Source organism: Lineus longissimus, chromosome 3, assembly GCF_910592395.1.
Source record: "Lineus longissimus chromosome 3, tnLinLong1.2, whole genome shotgun sequence".
Taxonomy (NCBI): domain Eukaryota; kingdom Metazoa; phylum Nemertea; class Pilidiophora; order Heteronemertea; family Lineidae; genus Lineus; species Lineus longissimus.
The window spans coordinates 4306032-4322271 of NC_088310.1; the positions used below are offsets into that span (position 1 = coordinate 4306032).

At 39.5% G+C, this 16240-nt stretch overlaps 2 protein-coding genes across 3 annotated transcripts; one reads left to right on the forward strand and one right to left on the reverse strand.

Annotated features, from left to right (window-relative positions):
• Nucleotides 1-378: 378 nt before the first annotated feature.
• Nucleotides 379-8707, reverse strand: LOC135485440 (acyl-coenzyme A oxidase-like protein). 2 transcript variants are annotated; one of them, XM_064767450.1, is made up of 15 exons: nucleotides 8589-8707; nucleotides 7956-8052; nucleotides 7612-7695; nucleotides 7219-7305; nucleotides 6922-7020; nucleotides 6519-6633; nucleotides 6093-6252; nucleotides 5697-5829; nucleotides 5428-5462; nucleotides 4314-4584; nucleotides 3798-3997; nucleotides 3382-3581; nucleotides 2956-3026; nucleotides 2585-2686; nucleotides 379-2403 (listed from the first exon to the last, which is right to left on the reverse strand). In XM_064767450.1, the coding sequence occupies exons 1-15, from the start codon at nucleotides 8705-8707 to the stop codon at nucleotides 2236-2238; spliced, it is 1941 nt and encodes a 646-aa protein (XP_064623520.1). In that variant the 3' UTR covers nucleotides 379-2235. The 2 variants fall into 2 exon arrangements, with proteins under 2 accessions (XP_064623520.1, XP_064623522.1); XM_064767452.1 differs by lacking the exon at nucleotides 8589-8707 and adding an exon at nucleotides 8348-8421.
• An 86-nt stretch (nucleotides 8708-8793) lies between these two features.
• Nucleotides 8794-16137, forward strand: LOC135484699 (uncharacterized). The gene is made up of 15 exons (XM_064766340.1): nucleotides 8794-8858; nucleotides 9132-9194; nucleotides 9387-9549; nucleotides 9892-10084; nucleotides 10478-10650; nucleotides 10791-10913; nucleotides 11083-11350; nucleotides 11681-11933; nucleotides 12191-12361; nucleotides 12482-12646; nucleotides 12763-13052; nucleotides 13558-13632; nucleotides 13969-14095; nucleotides 14327-14544; nucleotides 14851-16137. Exons 1-15 carry the CDS (start codon nucleotides 8794-8796, stop codon nucleotides 14979-14981), a joined length of 2478 nt encoding a protein of 825 aa, XP_064622410.1. The 3' UTR covers nucleotides 14982-16137.
• Nucleotides 16138-16240: the final 103 nt, after the last annotated feature.

Genomic DNA, 16240 nt, shown 5'->3' on the forward strand with positions numbered 1-16240 from the left:
CATGGTTGTGCCAAGGATGTGACATGCCTCTCAGGGTTGTGGCATGTCTGCCGAGGATGAGACATATCTCCCGAGGTTGTGACATATGCTCTCACGTGCTTCTGAACTGACTTAAGTTTCAGTTGAAATTGGATTCTCCACAGGGCGTCTTTTTCTCACTCTTCCTGCTGCTTATCATAATTTTGGATGTTTTGATCTCTTCATTTTCAATTCCCATGGATGTATGGATGTAATCCAATTAGGGGAAAATGAGTGCGTTTTGACTCCTCCAGCTGGTTATCAAAATTACCATAATTTCCTTGATTGCACTGCAGACACATCCTTTGAGGTCATGAACTTGAATGGAACTAAACACAAAACTACTAAACATAATAAAACTGAAATATTGCACAGTTTATTCACAGTTGTCATGCTTGTTCATAATCTCATACATCTCATTAAACTGGATCACAACATGGATGACAAAATAGATCAAGACTTTTTGCACACATCAATCCAAAGAAAATACATCATACATTATGCTTCAACAGTCTTTGCAACACTAGAGGATTGCAATGCAGGAAGAGGGTCCAGTGCCGTCTACGTGAAAACTGATATTTGACAACTATGTACAGTAGGACACCTCTCCGAGGACAGCATTTGTCAATCCTGAGGGTGTCCTTAATAGGGGAGGTTCTAATTACTTTAGGTTTGGTGTTAATAAATCAAAGGTTGACAGTGTGAAAAGGATAGCGTGAAGTACTGGCTGTTTTAATGCTTTTTCCATTAGCTTCTTTATGGTTTTTGCTCCGTCTCTCGAAAAGATCTGTGAACGGACAGCATTCCCTAATAGGGACACCCTTAAATCTGGCATCAGTTGTTTCAAATAACCTTTATAAAGAACATACACAAAACAAACGAAACAATACATAAGTTAAATTTGGCACAAACTGACATCACTGAAAACAGAATAACTTTTAATGGTATATATGGTACTAAAAAGAAAAAGTTTTGAAGTGGGGTGTGGAGTATATTTTTTCATTAAAAAACTTTTTCCCTCTTGGAAGAACAAATCGATATACATGTACAGCAGCTCAGTCTATACAAAAAAATATGGTCTCTGGGGAATGAAAATGTAACTGAAACTCAAGTCGGTGATTCAGTATGATGCAAATTTTCTAAAATCGGAAGCCTTCACAGTGACAACAATTATATTCACTGTATTCAAGATACTTTGTTGAAGTTCCTTATTCTCTTGGCAGTAAATGGCATTTGCAGAATACTTGATATTGCTTCTGCAAATCGCGATTGTCCAAGCTCCAGTCACTGGTATTAACTTACAAGGAATAAACATGTACATCATGACTAAACAACAAATGTACAAAGGAAGACCAAAGGCATCACAACAAGAGATATTTTCAGAAAAAACACTATGAAAAAATTATCCTATGCCTACATGTACAGCCGAACTATGAGTACCAGTACCAGTACCAGTACCAGTATAAACTTACTGGTACCAGGAATATATATCATGACTAAACAACAGAAGTACGAAGAAAGACCCAACACATCATCACAAAGAAGAAAGTGTGCTCAAATCACCAGGTAAGTAAGAAAAAACTCTATGTCTACAGTTCCAAAAACTGCTGGAATCATCAGGAATGCTGGTCAACTATTTCTATCGTTTATGGTATTCAGGAATTCATAGAAGTACATATCTATAAAATTTATCTTTACAAGAATATAATCAGGTAATCTAGAATTGTTTTATCACACAAAAATACGCGTCACTTCAAATTTAAATTCACTTCTCAGGAGAAAAAACATGACAATGAACAGTTTATTTTGGTCCGAAGAATAAGGAATTTATGCACATTTATAATTGAAGAGAGCCACAAAAATACCCTAGACAATATTTTAAAAATTGGCTACAACTATATGGCCAAATGGACGGCACAACATTAAATTTTCATACGCAAAGCCAGTTTGCCACACTGTTCACATGTAAAATTCGATGCATTCAAATCGTAACACCATTGGTGTCATATCCTTGCTCAAAGTGCACTGTCTCCAGCAAAAGATGGATAAATAAGTATCTTTTTGGCTATGCTTTGAATGTGTCAATGTTTTGAAAATCTGTATGTGGAAACTTTGAATTTGACAAATTGGTAGTGCAGTGTGAGGTCTTGAATCTGTTACTCATAATCATCTACACTACATGTACCAAAGTCAGTTTAGCGTTAAGAATGACCATCGCTAAAGCTTAGATTTTGGGGCCGCCATCTCTGAGTCAGGGTAGTAAGCCCATGGTGTTTTTGTTGAGGGGACTCCAGCAATTGGGGCATGCACGCAGCACTCATTCGTCTGGAATGCATTGACGACTTCCAGGGCATGCACTGTGGTCTCCTTGCACATTTGGATGAACTGAAGGAGAGAATGATATGAACATAAGGGTTTTGGCTCTAGGCCCTCGACTCGACATGTAATATACACTCCACATGAAATGAATTACACTTGTTGCTCCACAACAAAAATCTGCAGTTATCAGAAAATCTACTGTGATTCGTTTAAGGAAACTTATAAATAATGGAACCCCGTCATTTACCTTGTTTCGCACATCTTTGGCCATCTGCCCAGTGATGTAGCCATTCTCCAGGAACCAGGCACTGTCTTTGTTCATGATGTCCATGGCAAACAGCTTGAGGAACTGGAGGAAATAAAGAGTTTGACAAATCAGAACCTGTTTAGGTGATCACAAGGAAAAGGTCCTACCAGTCCTACCAAGAGATGCACTCCACCACCTTTGTGGACGTAAGTCTGGTACCCAAACCACCTAGCAGGCTGTGAGTGTAACTGGTCCTCACGACTCAATTTTGAGGTACAGTGATCATGATCTCTGCTTCAGACAAGAAGCCAAACTGAGCAATTACTTTGATACATGAGACTGGTACTAGACATATCATGTTTAATCCTCACCTTCAGTAGGATACTTTTGTGTTCAGCATTGGGACATTTCCGTACATTCTTGGAGAACTGCTCAAGAGTTACTGAAACAGAAGAAATAACAATGGTCAAATAGACACATCTTTATCATTTAAAGCCAGGAAACATTTCTAATGACCACAAGCATATCTAACTCATTTTGCCATTAACTGAATTTCCAGAGAAACTTCTATTGATGAGTTACATGTAACAGTGGTGATCATGAGACACCAGGATTTACCAGATACAGAAAGTTATAGAGTCTTGGTAATGTATGATGTTTATCCTCGCAGACAAGGGTCTGTTGCATTAACTTTGCCTGCTCACAGAGTGAAAGGCCCTGAACTTACTGAAACACAGGATACGCTGTGTCAAGTACTAGTTTATTTCATATTCAATCACAAACAGCATTAACCTTACCTCTCTGTATATGGCTCCAAGCTAACGTTATGATGTGGTCGAGGCAGGAATTCCAAGCAGAAAATGGCGGTTCCCCGTCACTTTTGACTTTCTTGAGTAATCTGGCAGCAAGAGTCCTAAGAAGTTTGTCCTCTTTGAAGCACATGGCTTTGTAGACGAATGAAACTGTGTTGGCAGCTTTGGTGTTGATTGCGAATTTGCTGCAGAGGAAAAGAGATATGGAAATGTATGCGTAAAGATATGAGAATTATAATGTAATATCACAGCGTCTGCTAGAATACAGGCTATAAAAGTAGAGAGACACAATCATTTATAAATTGTTCAGTCTGACAGATTTTTAATTTTTGAATATTTTTGAGGCCTTCTTGAAAACTGGATGCTGCGAAATTTGTCCAAACTCAGATGATGAGACTGACCTGGTTTTTAAAGCAGCAAGAGTATTAGCTGTGTACAGGGTCAAGAGCCCTCTGACCTTGCTCCCCTCAAACTGAAGGCTATACTGTGCAAGGAGTTCCTTCACCACCTGCTGTAACATCACCATGTTGTCCCCTTCAAAAGTAACAAAGACATCACAGTCCCTCCTGAGGCTTGCGATTCGATTCTCTTCCATGTACCCCTGAAATGAAATGGTAAAGCGCAAAATGTATGTAATCCTAGCATTATCCAATTTACTTTGGAATCAAACTTCAAAAGATGAGACAGGACTACACGTCTGCAGCAACGAATAGTAATAAGTTGTTGTCATTGTCTTATTCTGTATTGATACAAACTTGCAACCTTAGCACTTGCCTTGTCACCTAGGTTACTGATGAAACCTCTTCCCCTTACTTTTCCTTCTTATCAAAATGCCTCCATCTGATCTATACATGTATTTAACACCAACAAAGACAAAGAAAGTTTTTACAGATTTACAAAAGAAACTTTTTCCTCACCATTCCCCCTGTGCATTCCCGGCATGCCTGCAGAGCATGCACAGCCTCCCAGGTGCAATATGCCTTCAAACCAGATGCCAGGGCTTGTAGAGCTCGGTCCTCAACAATCGGTCTGTGATTAGTGACGTCTTCATCGAGGATGGAACCAGCATACCTCGAGGCGTACGTGAGGGCGAGTGAACTAGCTAGGTAGGGCATCAGTCTCATCTGGTGAGTCTGGTACTCCATGATGAGCACTTCCTTGTCAGGAGCAGGGCCAAACTGCCTCCTCCTGAAAACATTGAATTCACTTCAATGAGTGCTCATGGTGTGGCACTTTTGTTTTGGGCCTATCAGAGTTATTTGGTCAAGGAGCTCCATCTCAGCCAGAGAAAAGAATCTATGATGAGCAACTTTTGTTTGTCACCTCTCCCAGAATAGTATCAAGGAATATCAGTCTTGCACCCTGTTCAAGGCAGTGAAAAGACTTGCACAAGGCCATAAGTGATGAATACATGCTGGGTAACAGACCCACAATGACTGCACTGTGACACCTGAACACATGTCAAGGCCAGAAACTGCCAAACAGTCTACATTGATAAGAGGCAACCGAGTTTCTATATTCAGTAAATATCGGGTTAAATCGCTGACAGGTCAAATCAACAAACGATACTTCATGGAACTGTTCTTGACCTTGTTCCAGATACATTATGATATGCCAGGGGTCAGGGAAGACAGGACGATCCAAATATTGCGTATGTAGGTCTTGCGAACCTTAGTTCTATCAATTTTATGTAAACATTTTTTTTGTCAATTAAGTCATGCCTAAATGCCTATAATTGTCTAAGACCATTAAAGCATTTTAAAAGAAAAAAGCATGTTAAGAAGAACAATAGAGGTCAGTTCCCATCAAGAATAGACCAGTTATAAAATCTGTTAAATCAACAACAACAATCATTGACCTGAAGTGACCCCTAAGTAGGCCTACGTACTTACACTTTATTAAAAATGCGGCCCAAACTAGATTAAGGCAGAATGAAGTATTGTTGAAAATTACCTCTACTTCATGACACCATGATAATCAAAGCCAATCAGTAGATGACATGTCCTAATAGGGTCTACACATAAAACTTACCGAAGAGCATATTTGATGGCAATCTCCAGCCCAACCTGAAAGAAGTGAATGATTTGCACATGGTGTTTTAATATTGAAATGGTGAAATGACAAAAGGATGGCTCTACCCTTGCTGTGTCAATGATAGACAGGTGCATGCCTTGCATAAGTGACCATGCATAGTAGCAAGTTCACCAAGGTGTGCTTTGAAATAATAGATTAATTGGATTTCCTCAGTTACCCATTTTCTATGACTTATGCCTTGTAAGTTGTAGAAAAATCAGAATTACCTTCATAGCACCTAAAGATTGGAAGCAGAGTGCCATTCTGGTCCCAACTAAAGCAGCTAACATGGCGTTGAATCTAGCACCAGCTCGTTCTATCGTAGTTGTGTATTTACCATCAGGACTGACGTCTGCAAATCTATAAGAAACCAGGAATTATAAGACAGAGATAAACAAATAAGGAGTTACTGCTAAACCAACTTGCATCACTGGCTTTTATGTATTTCCTTCCTTCAAAAGGTAGCTGAACACATCACCCTATCATTCCCTCCATGAACACCACAGGTAGAGGTTATCATAATGCATCAATCAAAACATCATGGTGCTTTGAAAAAGAAATCTACCTGCATGAGTAACAGTGGCAGTGATTCCGTCTCTGGGAAAAAAACAAGGAAATCTTACTTATTAAGGAAATTTGCTCTTGGTATCCGCACATGGTCGAAGGATAACATGCCATTGTCGATGCCATTCAAACCTTCCTTCAATCCCTGATCTTCAACCTTCACCCCAGGATTCATCACACCATTCAAATCCCGCACAGGGACAATAAAACAATGGGGACCTAAAATGTGATGACGTAAAAATCTGATTACAAACACTCTATAAAAAATATGTTAATAGTGATGTTCACAACACATGACTGAACCTTACGGCCATGGGTGAACACGCAGGGTATTAACACATGCTGCACCAGTGATTTTCATACTTAGTGCATTGGGTCATAGCTTGGCTTATGATTGAACAGTAGCTTACTTGTATTCCTACAGATGGTGCCATTCCTACAGATGGTGCCCAACAAGTGTCAAAGGGTTAGATATAAAATCCTACCTCTACATATATCATCAATATATAATTGAGCAAAGACAGCTGCATAATTTCCCTGCAGGGCATTTCCAATGTAGATTTTACATGCATCTAGGCAGGGAGTGTTTATGATGAATTCCTGAAATGGATAAAAAAAGTAACTATGCATCTGTCTGGCTTTTCCTCCTCCTACTTTGATGTTGATTTGCAGAACAAACATGTTTATTAAAGCTACAAAGCATTTCTATCATTGTATTATCTATAATTTAACTTTTTGGTATATTTATACAGTTGTCTCCACCAATACCCCTTTATTATTATCATTACTAGTCCAGCATTATCTGTTAAGAAATACACGTAGAAGCAAAGTTACGTGCTTGAAGTATCCATGGTTCCCACTGGTAATACTCTCAGATTTACAACTTACCTCAGTTTTACAGTCATAATGGGCCTCTGTCTGTATCCCTCTCACATTACTCCCATGACCTCTCTCGGACATGGCAAACATCCCAGTAAACTGTAATTCCTACGATTAAAAAAATCTGAGATTAAAAGGGTGCAGAATTAGATTTTAAGACCTACATCAAGAGTAGCATGACAAAATTTCATTTTTTCAGCACTATAGTTGGCTTTTTTGCTTTATTTCAATACATTAAAATGAACTGAACTTGGAACAAATGGGGGGGGGGGGCACCCAACAGGTTGAAATTGATAAGAAACTTACTGAAAGAGGTGTGAACCATTCAGCTGCGTGTCTTTCTGAACCAAGATTCATCACAGCACCACCAAACAACCATGCCATGACACCCATCTAAAGAAACAGAATTCTTTCAATAAAAAAAATCAAGTAAGATACGATTTTCAAGTTAAAAAATGGTACCTGGAATTATGATTTAGTGAAGCTATGCTATTAGATGATTTTTCAAGCCTAATAATTACTGGTACAGAGGTTGGACATTTCAAAATCCATTCATTACTTCAATCTGAATTATCTTACCCCAATAAGTCCAATCCCCACCATTATAACACTAACAGGCAGGCTGGTTAAAGAGACTGCACGATCTCGGAGCCTTGTGTTTCAATTCAAGATGATCTGAAGAAACTCTGAAATACACACCTTTATACCAACAGACATATCAGTGATGGCAAAAGCTTCACCAATGGCAAGGCCTTTTTTGATAAAACCCTCTCTATTTGCTCGCTGAAAAGAATAATAGATATGCAGTGGATCAAAAAAACAAATGTAAGAGTCATACACACAGAACAAGATTAAAGTACCGGTACTAATTACAACAGCTGCAAATATTACTGCATTTGCAGACTTGATACAAGTTTTTGTTCACTTTTGGCACCAAAATTAGCATAGATATTAGCTATGCGGGGTTTTTTGCAGGGGGTGGAGCAGTCAGAATTCATCCCTTATTCCTGTGAACATCTAGTCACATTCACAGTATTTCTTACCTGATCCCTGAACTGCTGCTGGACCTCAGGAACTTTGAAAAGATATTTTGCTCTTTCAAAAGTAACTTGACGGTGTTCATCCAGTGATAAGTCAAACCTGGAAAAAATTATATAAGAAACGTTGACACAGGGCGTCCCAAAGAGTTGATTGCAATATTAAGACTGCAAAAGCTAAAAAGCCAGTACAATCTGCAGCCTACGTATCCGCGGTTCAATGGAATAAACATCGCATTCGACTCAAGAGAGAACGACGCGCAGAATGAACTTTCTCAAACAGTAGGCCTAGAAACTCCAGGGGTTAAAATTTACAATCCCGATCGGAAATGACGTAGTTTGATCGCATTCAACTATAAATCCATTGAACAGTGGTGCTTTGTTTGTCAACCGATGACCTTTTTTTGGGGTGTGATCGGGGATTGTAAACTCGTTCCACTCCAGGCTACAACCAATAACAATAACATGCTATACAGAAGACGTACATGCATGTACATATACATGGTGTACATACTGTGTAGTGTACTGTAGTGTAGAATGCATGTATTGTTTGTTATGCAAGTAAGAGGTAAACACAAAATAGGACTAAACCGAACAAAGACTGAAAATTATTGGGTAAAATTTGGCAAAAATACTAACCGTAGCTTAAACAATTCATTGTCATCATAATATTTGCGGAGTTTTCCTATCAATTCCCAGTAATGACCATCTAAATACTGACCCAAACTGGGACAAACATTCTTGCTGGAGGCTGACATCTTGATGACAGGTCATGTGACTTCGAGCTTGTTGTAGCCCCCAGGGTAGATTTTGGTCTGCAAATTATTCTTTGGTTTGTTTAAAAATGGCTTCCAGTAATGTGGAATTTTATGAAAAACAACAAATTTTGCAAGATTCCCAGCACAGGTGGTAAGTTATTTTCTCGATATTGACATTGAAATAAAGATATTTAGTTGCTCTTTTGATTTAGACTCATTTACTGATGATTGTAATCGTTTTTCCAAATAAAATAAGCCCAGTTGTGTAAAAGCTAAATCCAAATGCATTATGATGCAATGCATCATGGGATGCAATGCACTGCCACTGTAATTATGAAGAAAAAATACTCTTCATGCTGTAAATCTTTAATTTCAATATACATACAGATGGGCAAACTCTGATTGGTCTCTGTCTTCATTGCAGTGAACAAGAAAGGATGGTCCTTGAACAGCAACTGAATTCCTATTCCAAGTCAGATGCTAGATTGTAAGATATATAAATTGCCTCTTCATTCAGAACCATTAGAAAGTTTGCTCTGCCTACATATACAACAATGTTCTCAGCTTTTGAAAGGCATGAAATTGAATAAATGTACTTTTGCAGATACTTTATGGAGTCGAAGTCTTCATGATTGTCATTTTTGGATATTTTGTTCCAATGTTTAAATGTCCTTTGCAGCGGCAGACTGAGAGCAGCCAAGTTACAAGCATACTGGAAGAAACTTTGTGAGGACGAGAAGAGAAGCCGCAGGAGAAATGAACAGACTTTGAAAGAATTTGACCGAGTTGAGAAACATGTGAGGGCACTCCATACAAAGACAGAAAATTACGCTGTCATGAAGGTGAGATGCTTACATATGAATTCCTGATCTTCCCAAGATGAGGAAATGTTTGCCCAGTTGCAATAACACCGAACAATTGGGGGCCCCTGGGGTGTTTCTACTGGATATTTGAAGTAGGAAACATTTGTAAGAAAAACACCAAGGATGCATATGGGTGAAATTTGTTAAAAGTTAAATTTTGGGTCATCAACCTACTACATTTTCCACACAACTAGTTATTTAGCCATGCATTATGCAAAATTTGTGTGGTCCTGCAGCAGTTTTGACTTTTTGAGTTGGACAGATCTGCTTATACATGAGAAGCTGCTAATTTTGAATTGGTCTTTTAATTATCTATTGCAGAAACAATATGAGGAATACATCGAAAGGATGTATCCCCACTGGAAAGAGAAGGTCCAGCAGTGGCAACATAAGCAAGAGCAGGCACAAGAACAACAAAAACAAATGGCAAACCTGAAAGCTCAACAAGCCCCATCATTTACAGAGAGATTCCTGGTTCAGAAAAGCCCACAAGTCCAGTTTGATGTGACACCAGGTTAGTTTCATTGGATGCTTGAAGAAGCCGCATAAGCAAACTCTGCCAGGAGGACAACCCCTCCATTGAGAACTAAAATTACGGTCCTAGGGTGGTGTTTCCATCTATTTCAACTAACCAGGACACTGCTCCTGTAAAATGAGGACAACGTTTCCAATCTATATTCACTCTGCAGGCATTTCAGTCTGTTGGAGTGAAATTACTGAAGTAGAGAATAATTATATCAAGGCCTTTAAGAGAGGATACGTTTTCCTTCTGTGGTCAGACCAGGGATCCTGTTTTCAAGGCACGGAGCACATGAGAAATTCGCAATCCCTGATTTCATCCATCAAATACCGGTAGTATCCTCTTTGCAGAACTGTAAGTTGTAAACGTCTTATTTTCTATCTACAGGCCAGACTGGTGGATACAGTAGCCAGTCACCATACCCCCGTACTCACACGCATAGTGTCGTGGGCACAAAGGACAACACCATGAATCAAGTTCAGCATTTCCCTCAACAGCCAGAGGCAAAGTTTGCCACTCCTGACTCAACGTCACAGAATGGATATGAGAGCCTCAGTCAAGTATGTCTTACTTTGCCAAAAATCACAACTAAATATTTACAGCTTACTGTGTCAGGATTGTTTGCAGACCCACAATTAAATTTTTCAGGCTTTCTCTCATACTTTCTTCAGTCATTTCTGTACCCGGCTTTCTTTTTCAGGTAACAGATCTGCCTCTTTCAACGCCTCGGCAAACTGGTTTACAAAATGGGGACATTAAAGATGGTACAAAAGTAGTACAACGGCCAGCTTCCCTGGAACGACAATCATCAGGCCATCGACCAGTCAGTTACTTTTTATCTCAATATTTTCTCACTCTCCATTATTTATTGTTTGCATTTAATTTTGCCTTGATTGTCAATGCTTTTTCAATCTCAGTCTCTATACGTGTATATTTCCTTTGGCCTGATTAAAAGATTTTTTTATTTTATGTGCACCGACTAATTTTTGCAGATACTCATTCCCACGCTTGGTAAGCTCCACACCACAGGGTCCAGCCAAGGCTCTGATATTCTTGACGGGAGACAGACAGGATCACTATCAGAGCAAGTGACAGGCGGCACAGAACATGGAATCTCCGCAAGATCTGTGGAAGTGTCAGCAAAGGAATCTTTACAGTCTGGATATTCTGATGGTGTTGTCTTGACTCAGTCAGATGGGATGTTGTCGCCGAGATCTGATGATGGATTTTCGCCTGAACAGACAGAGAGTTTGGGAGAAGGTAAATCAAAGATTGAATGAACAAATCTCTGACCCCTTCATCCAGTGCAATCAAGACTTTGTTCTTGATTTGCTGCCCACAGCCAGATTGGCCGGGTTTCTTCCCTGAATTATTTCTCAAATGTTATAAAGCATTTCTGCCTGTTTAAAAACTCACTTAAGAAAACAGACTTGCCCTGGGAACAATTTTAATTGCGATCTGAAAATTTTGGTTACATTCTTTCATTGAACGAGACCCATATGTTCTGAATGGGTTGATAATCATTGGAAGTTACAACTTACAGATGTTGGCTGACATTTGCTATATCCACAAAATCACCTTCCACTTCAGATGTCCAGTCGGCTTCTCTGAGATCAACCGGTAGCTCCACTGGCAGACGCTCCTTTGACAGGCAGGAACGGGTCAATCAGGAAGAGGACGCAAACTTTGAAAGCGATATGAGCCTGCCTCTCAGTATTGGTGTGGAGGTAGAACCACAGTTGAAGGACTCTGGGAAGAGTGACGTGCCTACTCCTCGAATCATAATCCCGGACACACCTAGAGAAGAGACACCTCAGCCCGCTCTTGCTAGACTTGGCCTCAGGTATGTTCAGCTCTTTCAAGTGTTCTAAGAGGGTAATGGACATCTGGTAATAACCATGACTTTGACTGATGATTTTTTCCAATTTGTTTTAAGGTAGTTGACACAGATTAAAATTGACAGTCATTAGGTACCCTGGCATCAGCAGCCAGGATCAGCCGTATGTGAAATTGTAATACTTGGCACTCTGAAATACTTATTTTGACCCATGAAGATTACCTTTTGTTGCAATACAATTGTTCATTTTCGTTTACTTTCAGTCAAGAGGGATCACTGCCGTCTGCTGAATCCAGCATGAGATCTGAGCTGACACTTCAGGTGTTGTATAGGCTCCTCAAGTTTATACAGGAGGAGTTTCCTGATACATTCAGCCCAGAGACATTCTACAGGAGCCACCCTCCCACTCTGGCTGCCAGGAAAGATATCATTTAGTAAGTTGAGTGCAAGCTTGTTAGCAAGGGCTTGTACATGTATGCTGTTGGCCTTGCAAGTCTGAAACCAGTTTCCTGTATTGTTTCTGTTGTCTGACCCAACTATATGATTCATTGCAGCAATTCAAACCAAGGCGACAACTTGGACCATCACGATCCAGGCGTAGTTAGTATGGTGATCTTGGATGAACTGCCCCTTCTTGCACAAACACTGCCTGGAGAGTGCCTCCTTTCTGATGAGACCATCAAAACAACATCTGCATTTACTAAAGAATCAGAATTACGGTAAATAATTGTTCCTAGTCGTCTTTCGTAATCGCCTTGCCTGCATTGCGGGGTTATGAATATTAGTCAGAGTGCCATGTATTTGTTTTGTTAACTGTTGGTGTTGTGTATTTCAGAGCTCGGTTTTCGGGTGATGCTGCCATTCTTTGGGACAGGCTCTTTCAACACATGACATTGGCTGTACAGCATAATATCATGAGCGCAAAGGAAATAGCGGAGGAATTCGTGCCCTGTCTTGTGAGTCGGACTGCCCTGTCATCGGTGATAGATAGGGCTTTGGAGCTTGTAGAAAACTTTCTCCAGGCGGCCACAACTGAGCGGCCTGGTTCCAGTTTAAGCCATGTCTCCACGCCTCCTGCCAGTCCCATCAGAGTACCACAGACTACCTCCCCATTACATAAAGCATGTAAGTTGTGTTCATTTTTATTGAAGTGCTTATAGCTGCTACAATAGATACATGTATTTACACAAATCTCTGTTTAAGAGTTGAAATAACATTGAAATCAGTGTCCAGTATTTTGATTATGAAAAAGCTGCACAGCCCAGATAATTTGCCATTTTGCTTGAACTAAAGGATGCCATGTCCTTTTGGTGGCGTCCAGATGAATCTATGTGTGTTAACAGCTTCTTATTCACAGTGAATTGCACCGACTATGCCTTTGGACAGGTTGTATAAACTGAAATCTGGAAATTTAAGAAATGATTTTGCTTGAACTAGAGGATATCATGAGCAAGTTCCTTCCACGAAGGGACAACCTATATCCCAGAGTCAGGACTCCTGGATGGGACAGGGGTGTCTATAACACACCATTTTACTATCCCTTTATACTTTTTTCTGCGGTCCTCGACTTCCATAGGTTTCTTATTTCAAAGTAGCTTAGATTTAGATCGCATCCCTATGTTTTTTACAGCCTCTCCTCCACCGCTTGCTAGCATTGAAGAAGACAATTTCTTTAGCATCAAACCTCCTCAGGAAGATCTCACCCGTAAGTCTGTGGGATTACGATATGTTGTATTGTTCTGTAACTGGCTTGCTATACCTTGGGACCTGCCTAATGACTGAAGCGATTCCTTCATTTACAGAATGAATATCGTTTAGATAACTTTCAAATATTTTTAAATCATTGGCATTTTTCTCGAATATATTGAAGAAACATATACTCTTTATATAGATACTTTAAAGTGGTTTTGAGAACATTGAATTCAAATTCAAATTTTTCCTTCTGAGTTTTCTTTCTGTTTTGTAGTAACTAAGTTACTGGTGCTAGTCCTGATGCTTTTTTATGACTTTTGTACATGTATATTTTACTTACATGTAACAGAAACTGCTGCCTATCGTAACCTGTTGACGGGTACGATGAACAAGACAGCGTCGATTAACGATGATTATGACAGTGAAGATGATATAGAGAATCAACTGGCTGTCTCACCACAGCCCAGTTCAGAAAGGTATGAGCAGTAGAATAGTGTTCTTGTATTTTTTCATTGTGTTCCTTGGCATGCATTATAGTGACAAGGTAGAAGTTGGTCTTGCTCCAACTTGTTTACCCTACCTTTAACATATTTGGAAGTTGCCTCAGGAAGAGTTTTGTCAAAAGGTGGGGTTGTTGAAGAGATGGCCACCAAGTAATAAAGATGTCCATTATGTACACGCTATCATCTTGTGTATTCTTACTTCAGGCAGAAGCTGGCTGGTGTTGGCATTGGTGGTGGTTCCGTCAGTGCTGGAATGGGCAAGCCTCCGTCCAAAGATGATGATGATTCCGTCGTGAGTTCTCTGTCCGGTGCGGCACCCATTTACATTCCTACAGCTATGGACAAAAGTGGCACAGGGCGGTCGACCGGCATGACTGGGTCAGTTGGTCTGGGAAGTTCAGGCGGGCAGAAAAAAATGAGTGGTAGGTTCTGATTATTATGAGCTGATCTTGTTGAAGTGACGTAAAAATGATAATGTTTTTGACAGTTAGTAAGTATCCCTCCCTTGCATCTTGTCATTATGTATTCAAGAGAAGTACTTCTTGACTAAACAAAGTCACTGTCATTTGTTTTAGGGAGCTCCTAGTGCTCACTTTGTGTTTGTATGTGATTCAGAATTGAGTTCTGTTCAGAAGTGCCACTCAGAAAGAACACTGGCTCTTGTCTGAGGGTACAGTATGTCAAGTCAAGGAGTAATGATTCTATTGGTATGGGTGTTTTATTTGCAGCTGCCTTCCGCACTGGTTCAGATGTCGATACAGACACTGAGATAGACCTCCCATCTAGTACAGCTGGGCCGCCAGGAGCCAAAGGACAAAAGCAGGATAGTTTGGATGATGACTTTGATTTCTATGGGTAGACGCAAGGGAAGGATGTCTTATCAAAGAATCACAGGATTTGGGCATTGTCTGGTTGTAAACTAAGAAGTTTGCACTGTCAAATGCCAACTCATCTCATTATCGTTGGGAGTTTGGAAGTATCATAAGCCCGGCTGTGAAAGTTTCACTCCTTTATGTATTTGTGTGAGTCTGCAGAAACTTCGTCCTTTGTCAAGCTTGTTGGTGACTATTACTTTTATGTCAGTATTTTGATTTACTTTACATCTTGCATTTTTAATGTTGAACTTGCCATTATGAGCCATTAGATTTGCTTCAGATTTTATCAAATTTTCTTGAGAAAACAAAGCTTTATCGATATTTATATCAAAATCAGTTTAGGAGAACAGGATTTATCTGCTGTAGAAATTAGCTAGTAATATGGATGACTTTAGCTTGTAGGATAATTGTTTTAGTAATGTGCTTGGTCAGTTAAAAGGGTAATGAGAATTACCAGTATCACTTGTATCAGAAAGTCTGCTGATTGATGACATAGGATCTGTGCATCTGCCTATCAGCTAAATTCAACAACTCCTTCTATGAAATCAGAAGAAATTACCGATTTCATACCATTTTCTCTGATCGCTGTGGTGATGAATCAATAGTGATAAGGCCTCTGGCTCCCTAACTGAGAAAGCACAGTAGTTAGGTAAAAGAATGTAGATTAGATCGAGTGCACCAGGTGTGCTGTGTTTGTAGATCCAGTTGTTTCATTGGCGTGATACGAGTATGATCAAGAGCTTTTGATACCAGAGCATGCTGGCATGCTTTCCTGTTCAAAGTGTCTGTATGTTCATTCCACCAATCATATTCAAACCAATTTTGAAATTGGCTTTAAAAACAGAAAATTCACATGATAAGCTCCACCCTCAAAACAGTGCTCTAAGAATATTTGATATCATTGTGTATAAGTTGCTGACAAATATCAGATCAGATCTCAGCAAGGTTGTATTGCCAATACTATTCGGTTTAGCACAATTTCTCAACCATTTGTGGTTGTAGCCAAGTGTTGTTTTGATCCGAAATTATCGTTATTGAATTCTTGTACGCATTCCAGTATAACACACCTTATTATAAAGGCCATGTGAATTTGATGGAAGACACTGTTATGAAATGGTTGTGAAATTGCACAAATATTTATTACATGTAATATGAATAAATGTATTTTTTGTATCAAACTGATTTGTTGTTTTCATCTGTAGTTTCATGTTTAAACAGCTTTTTTACCTGTGATTATGGTTAC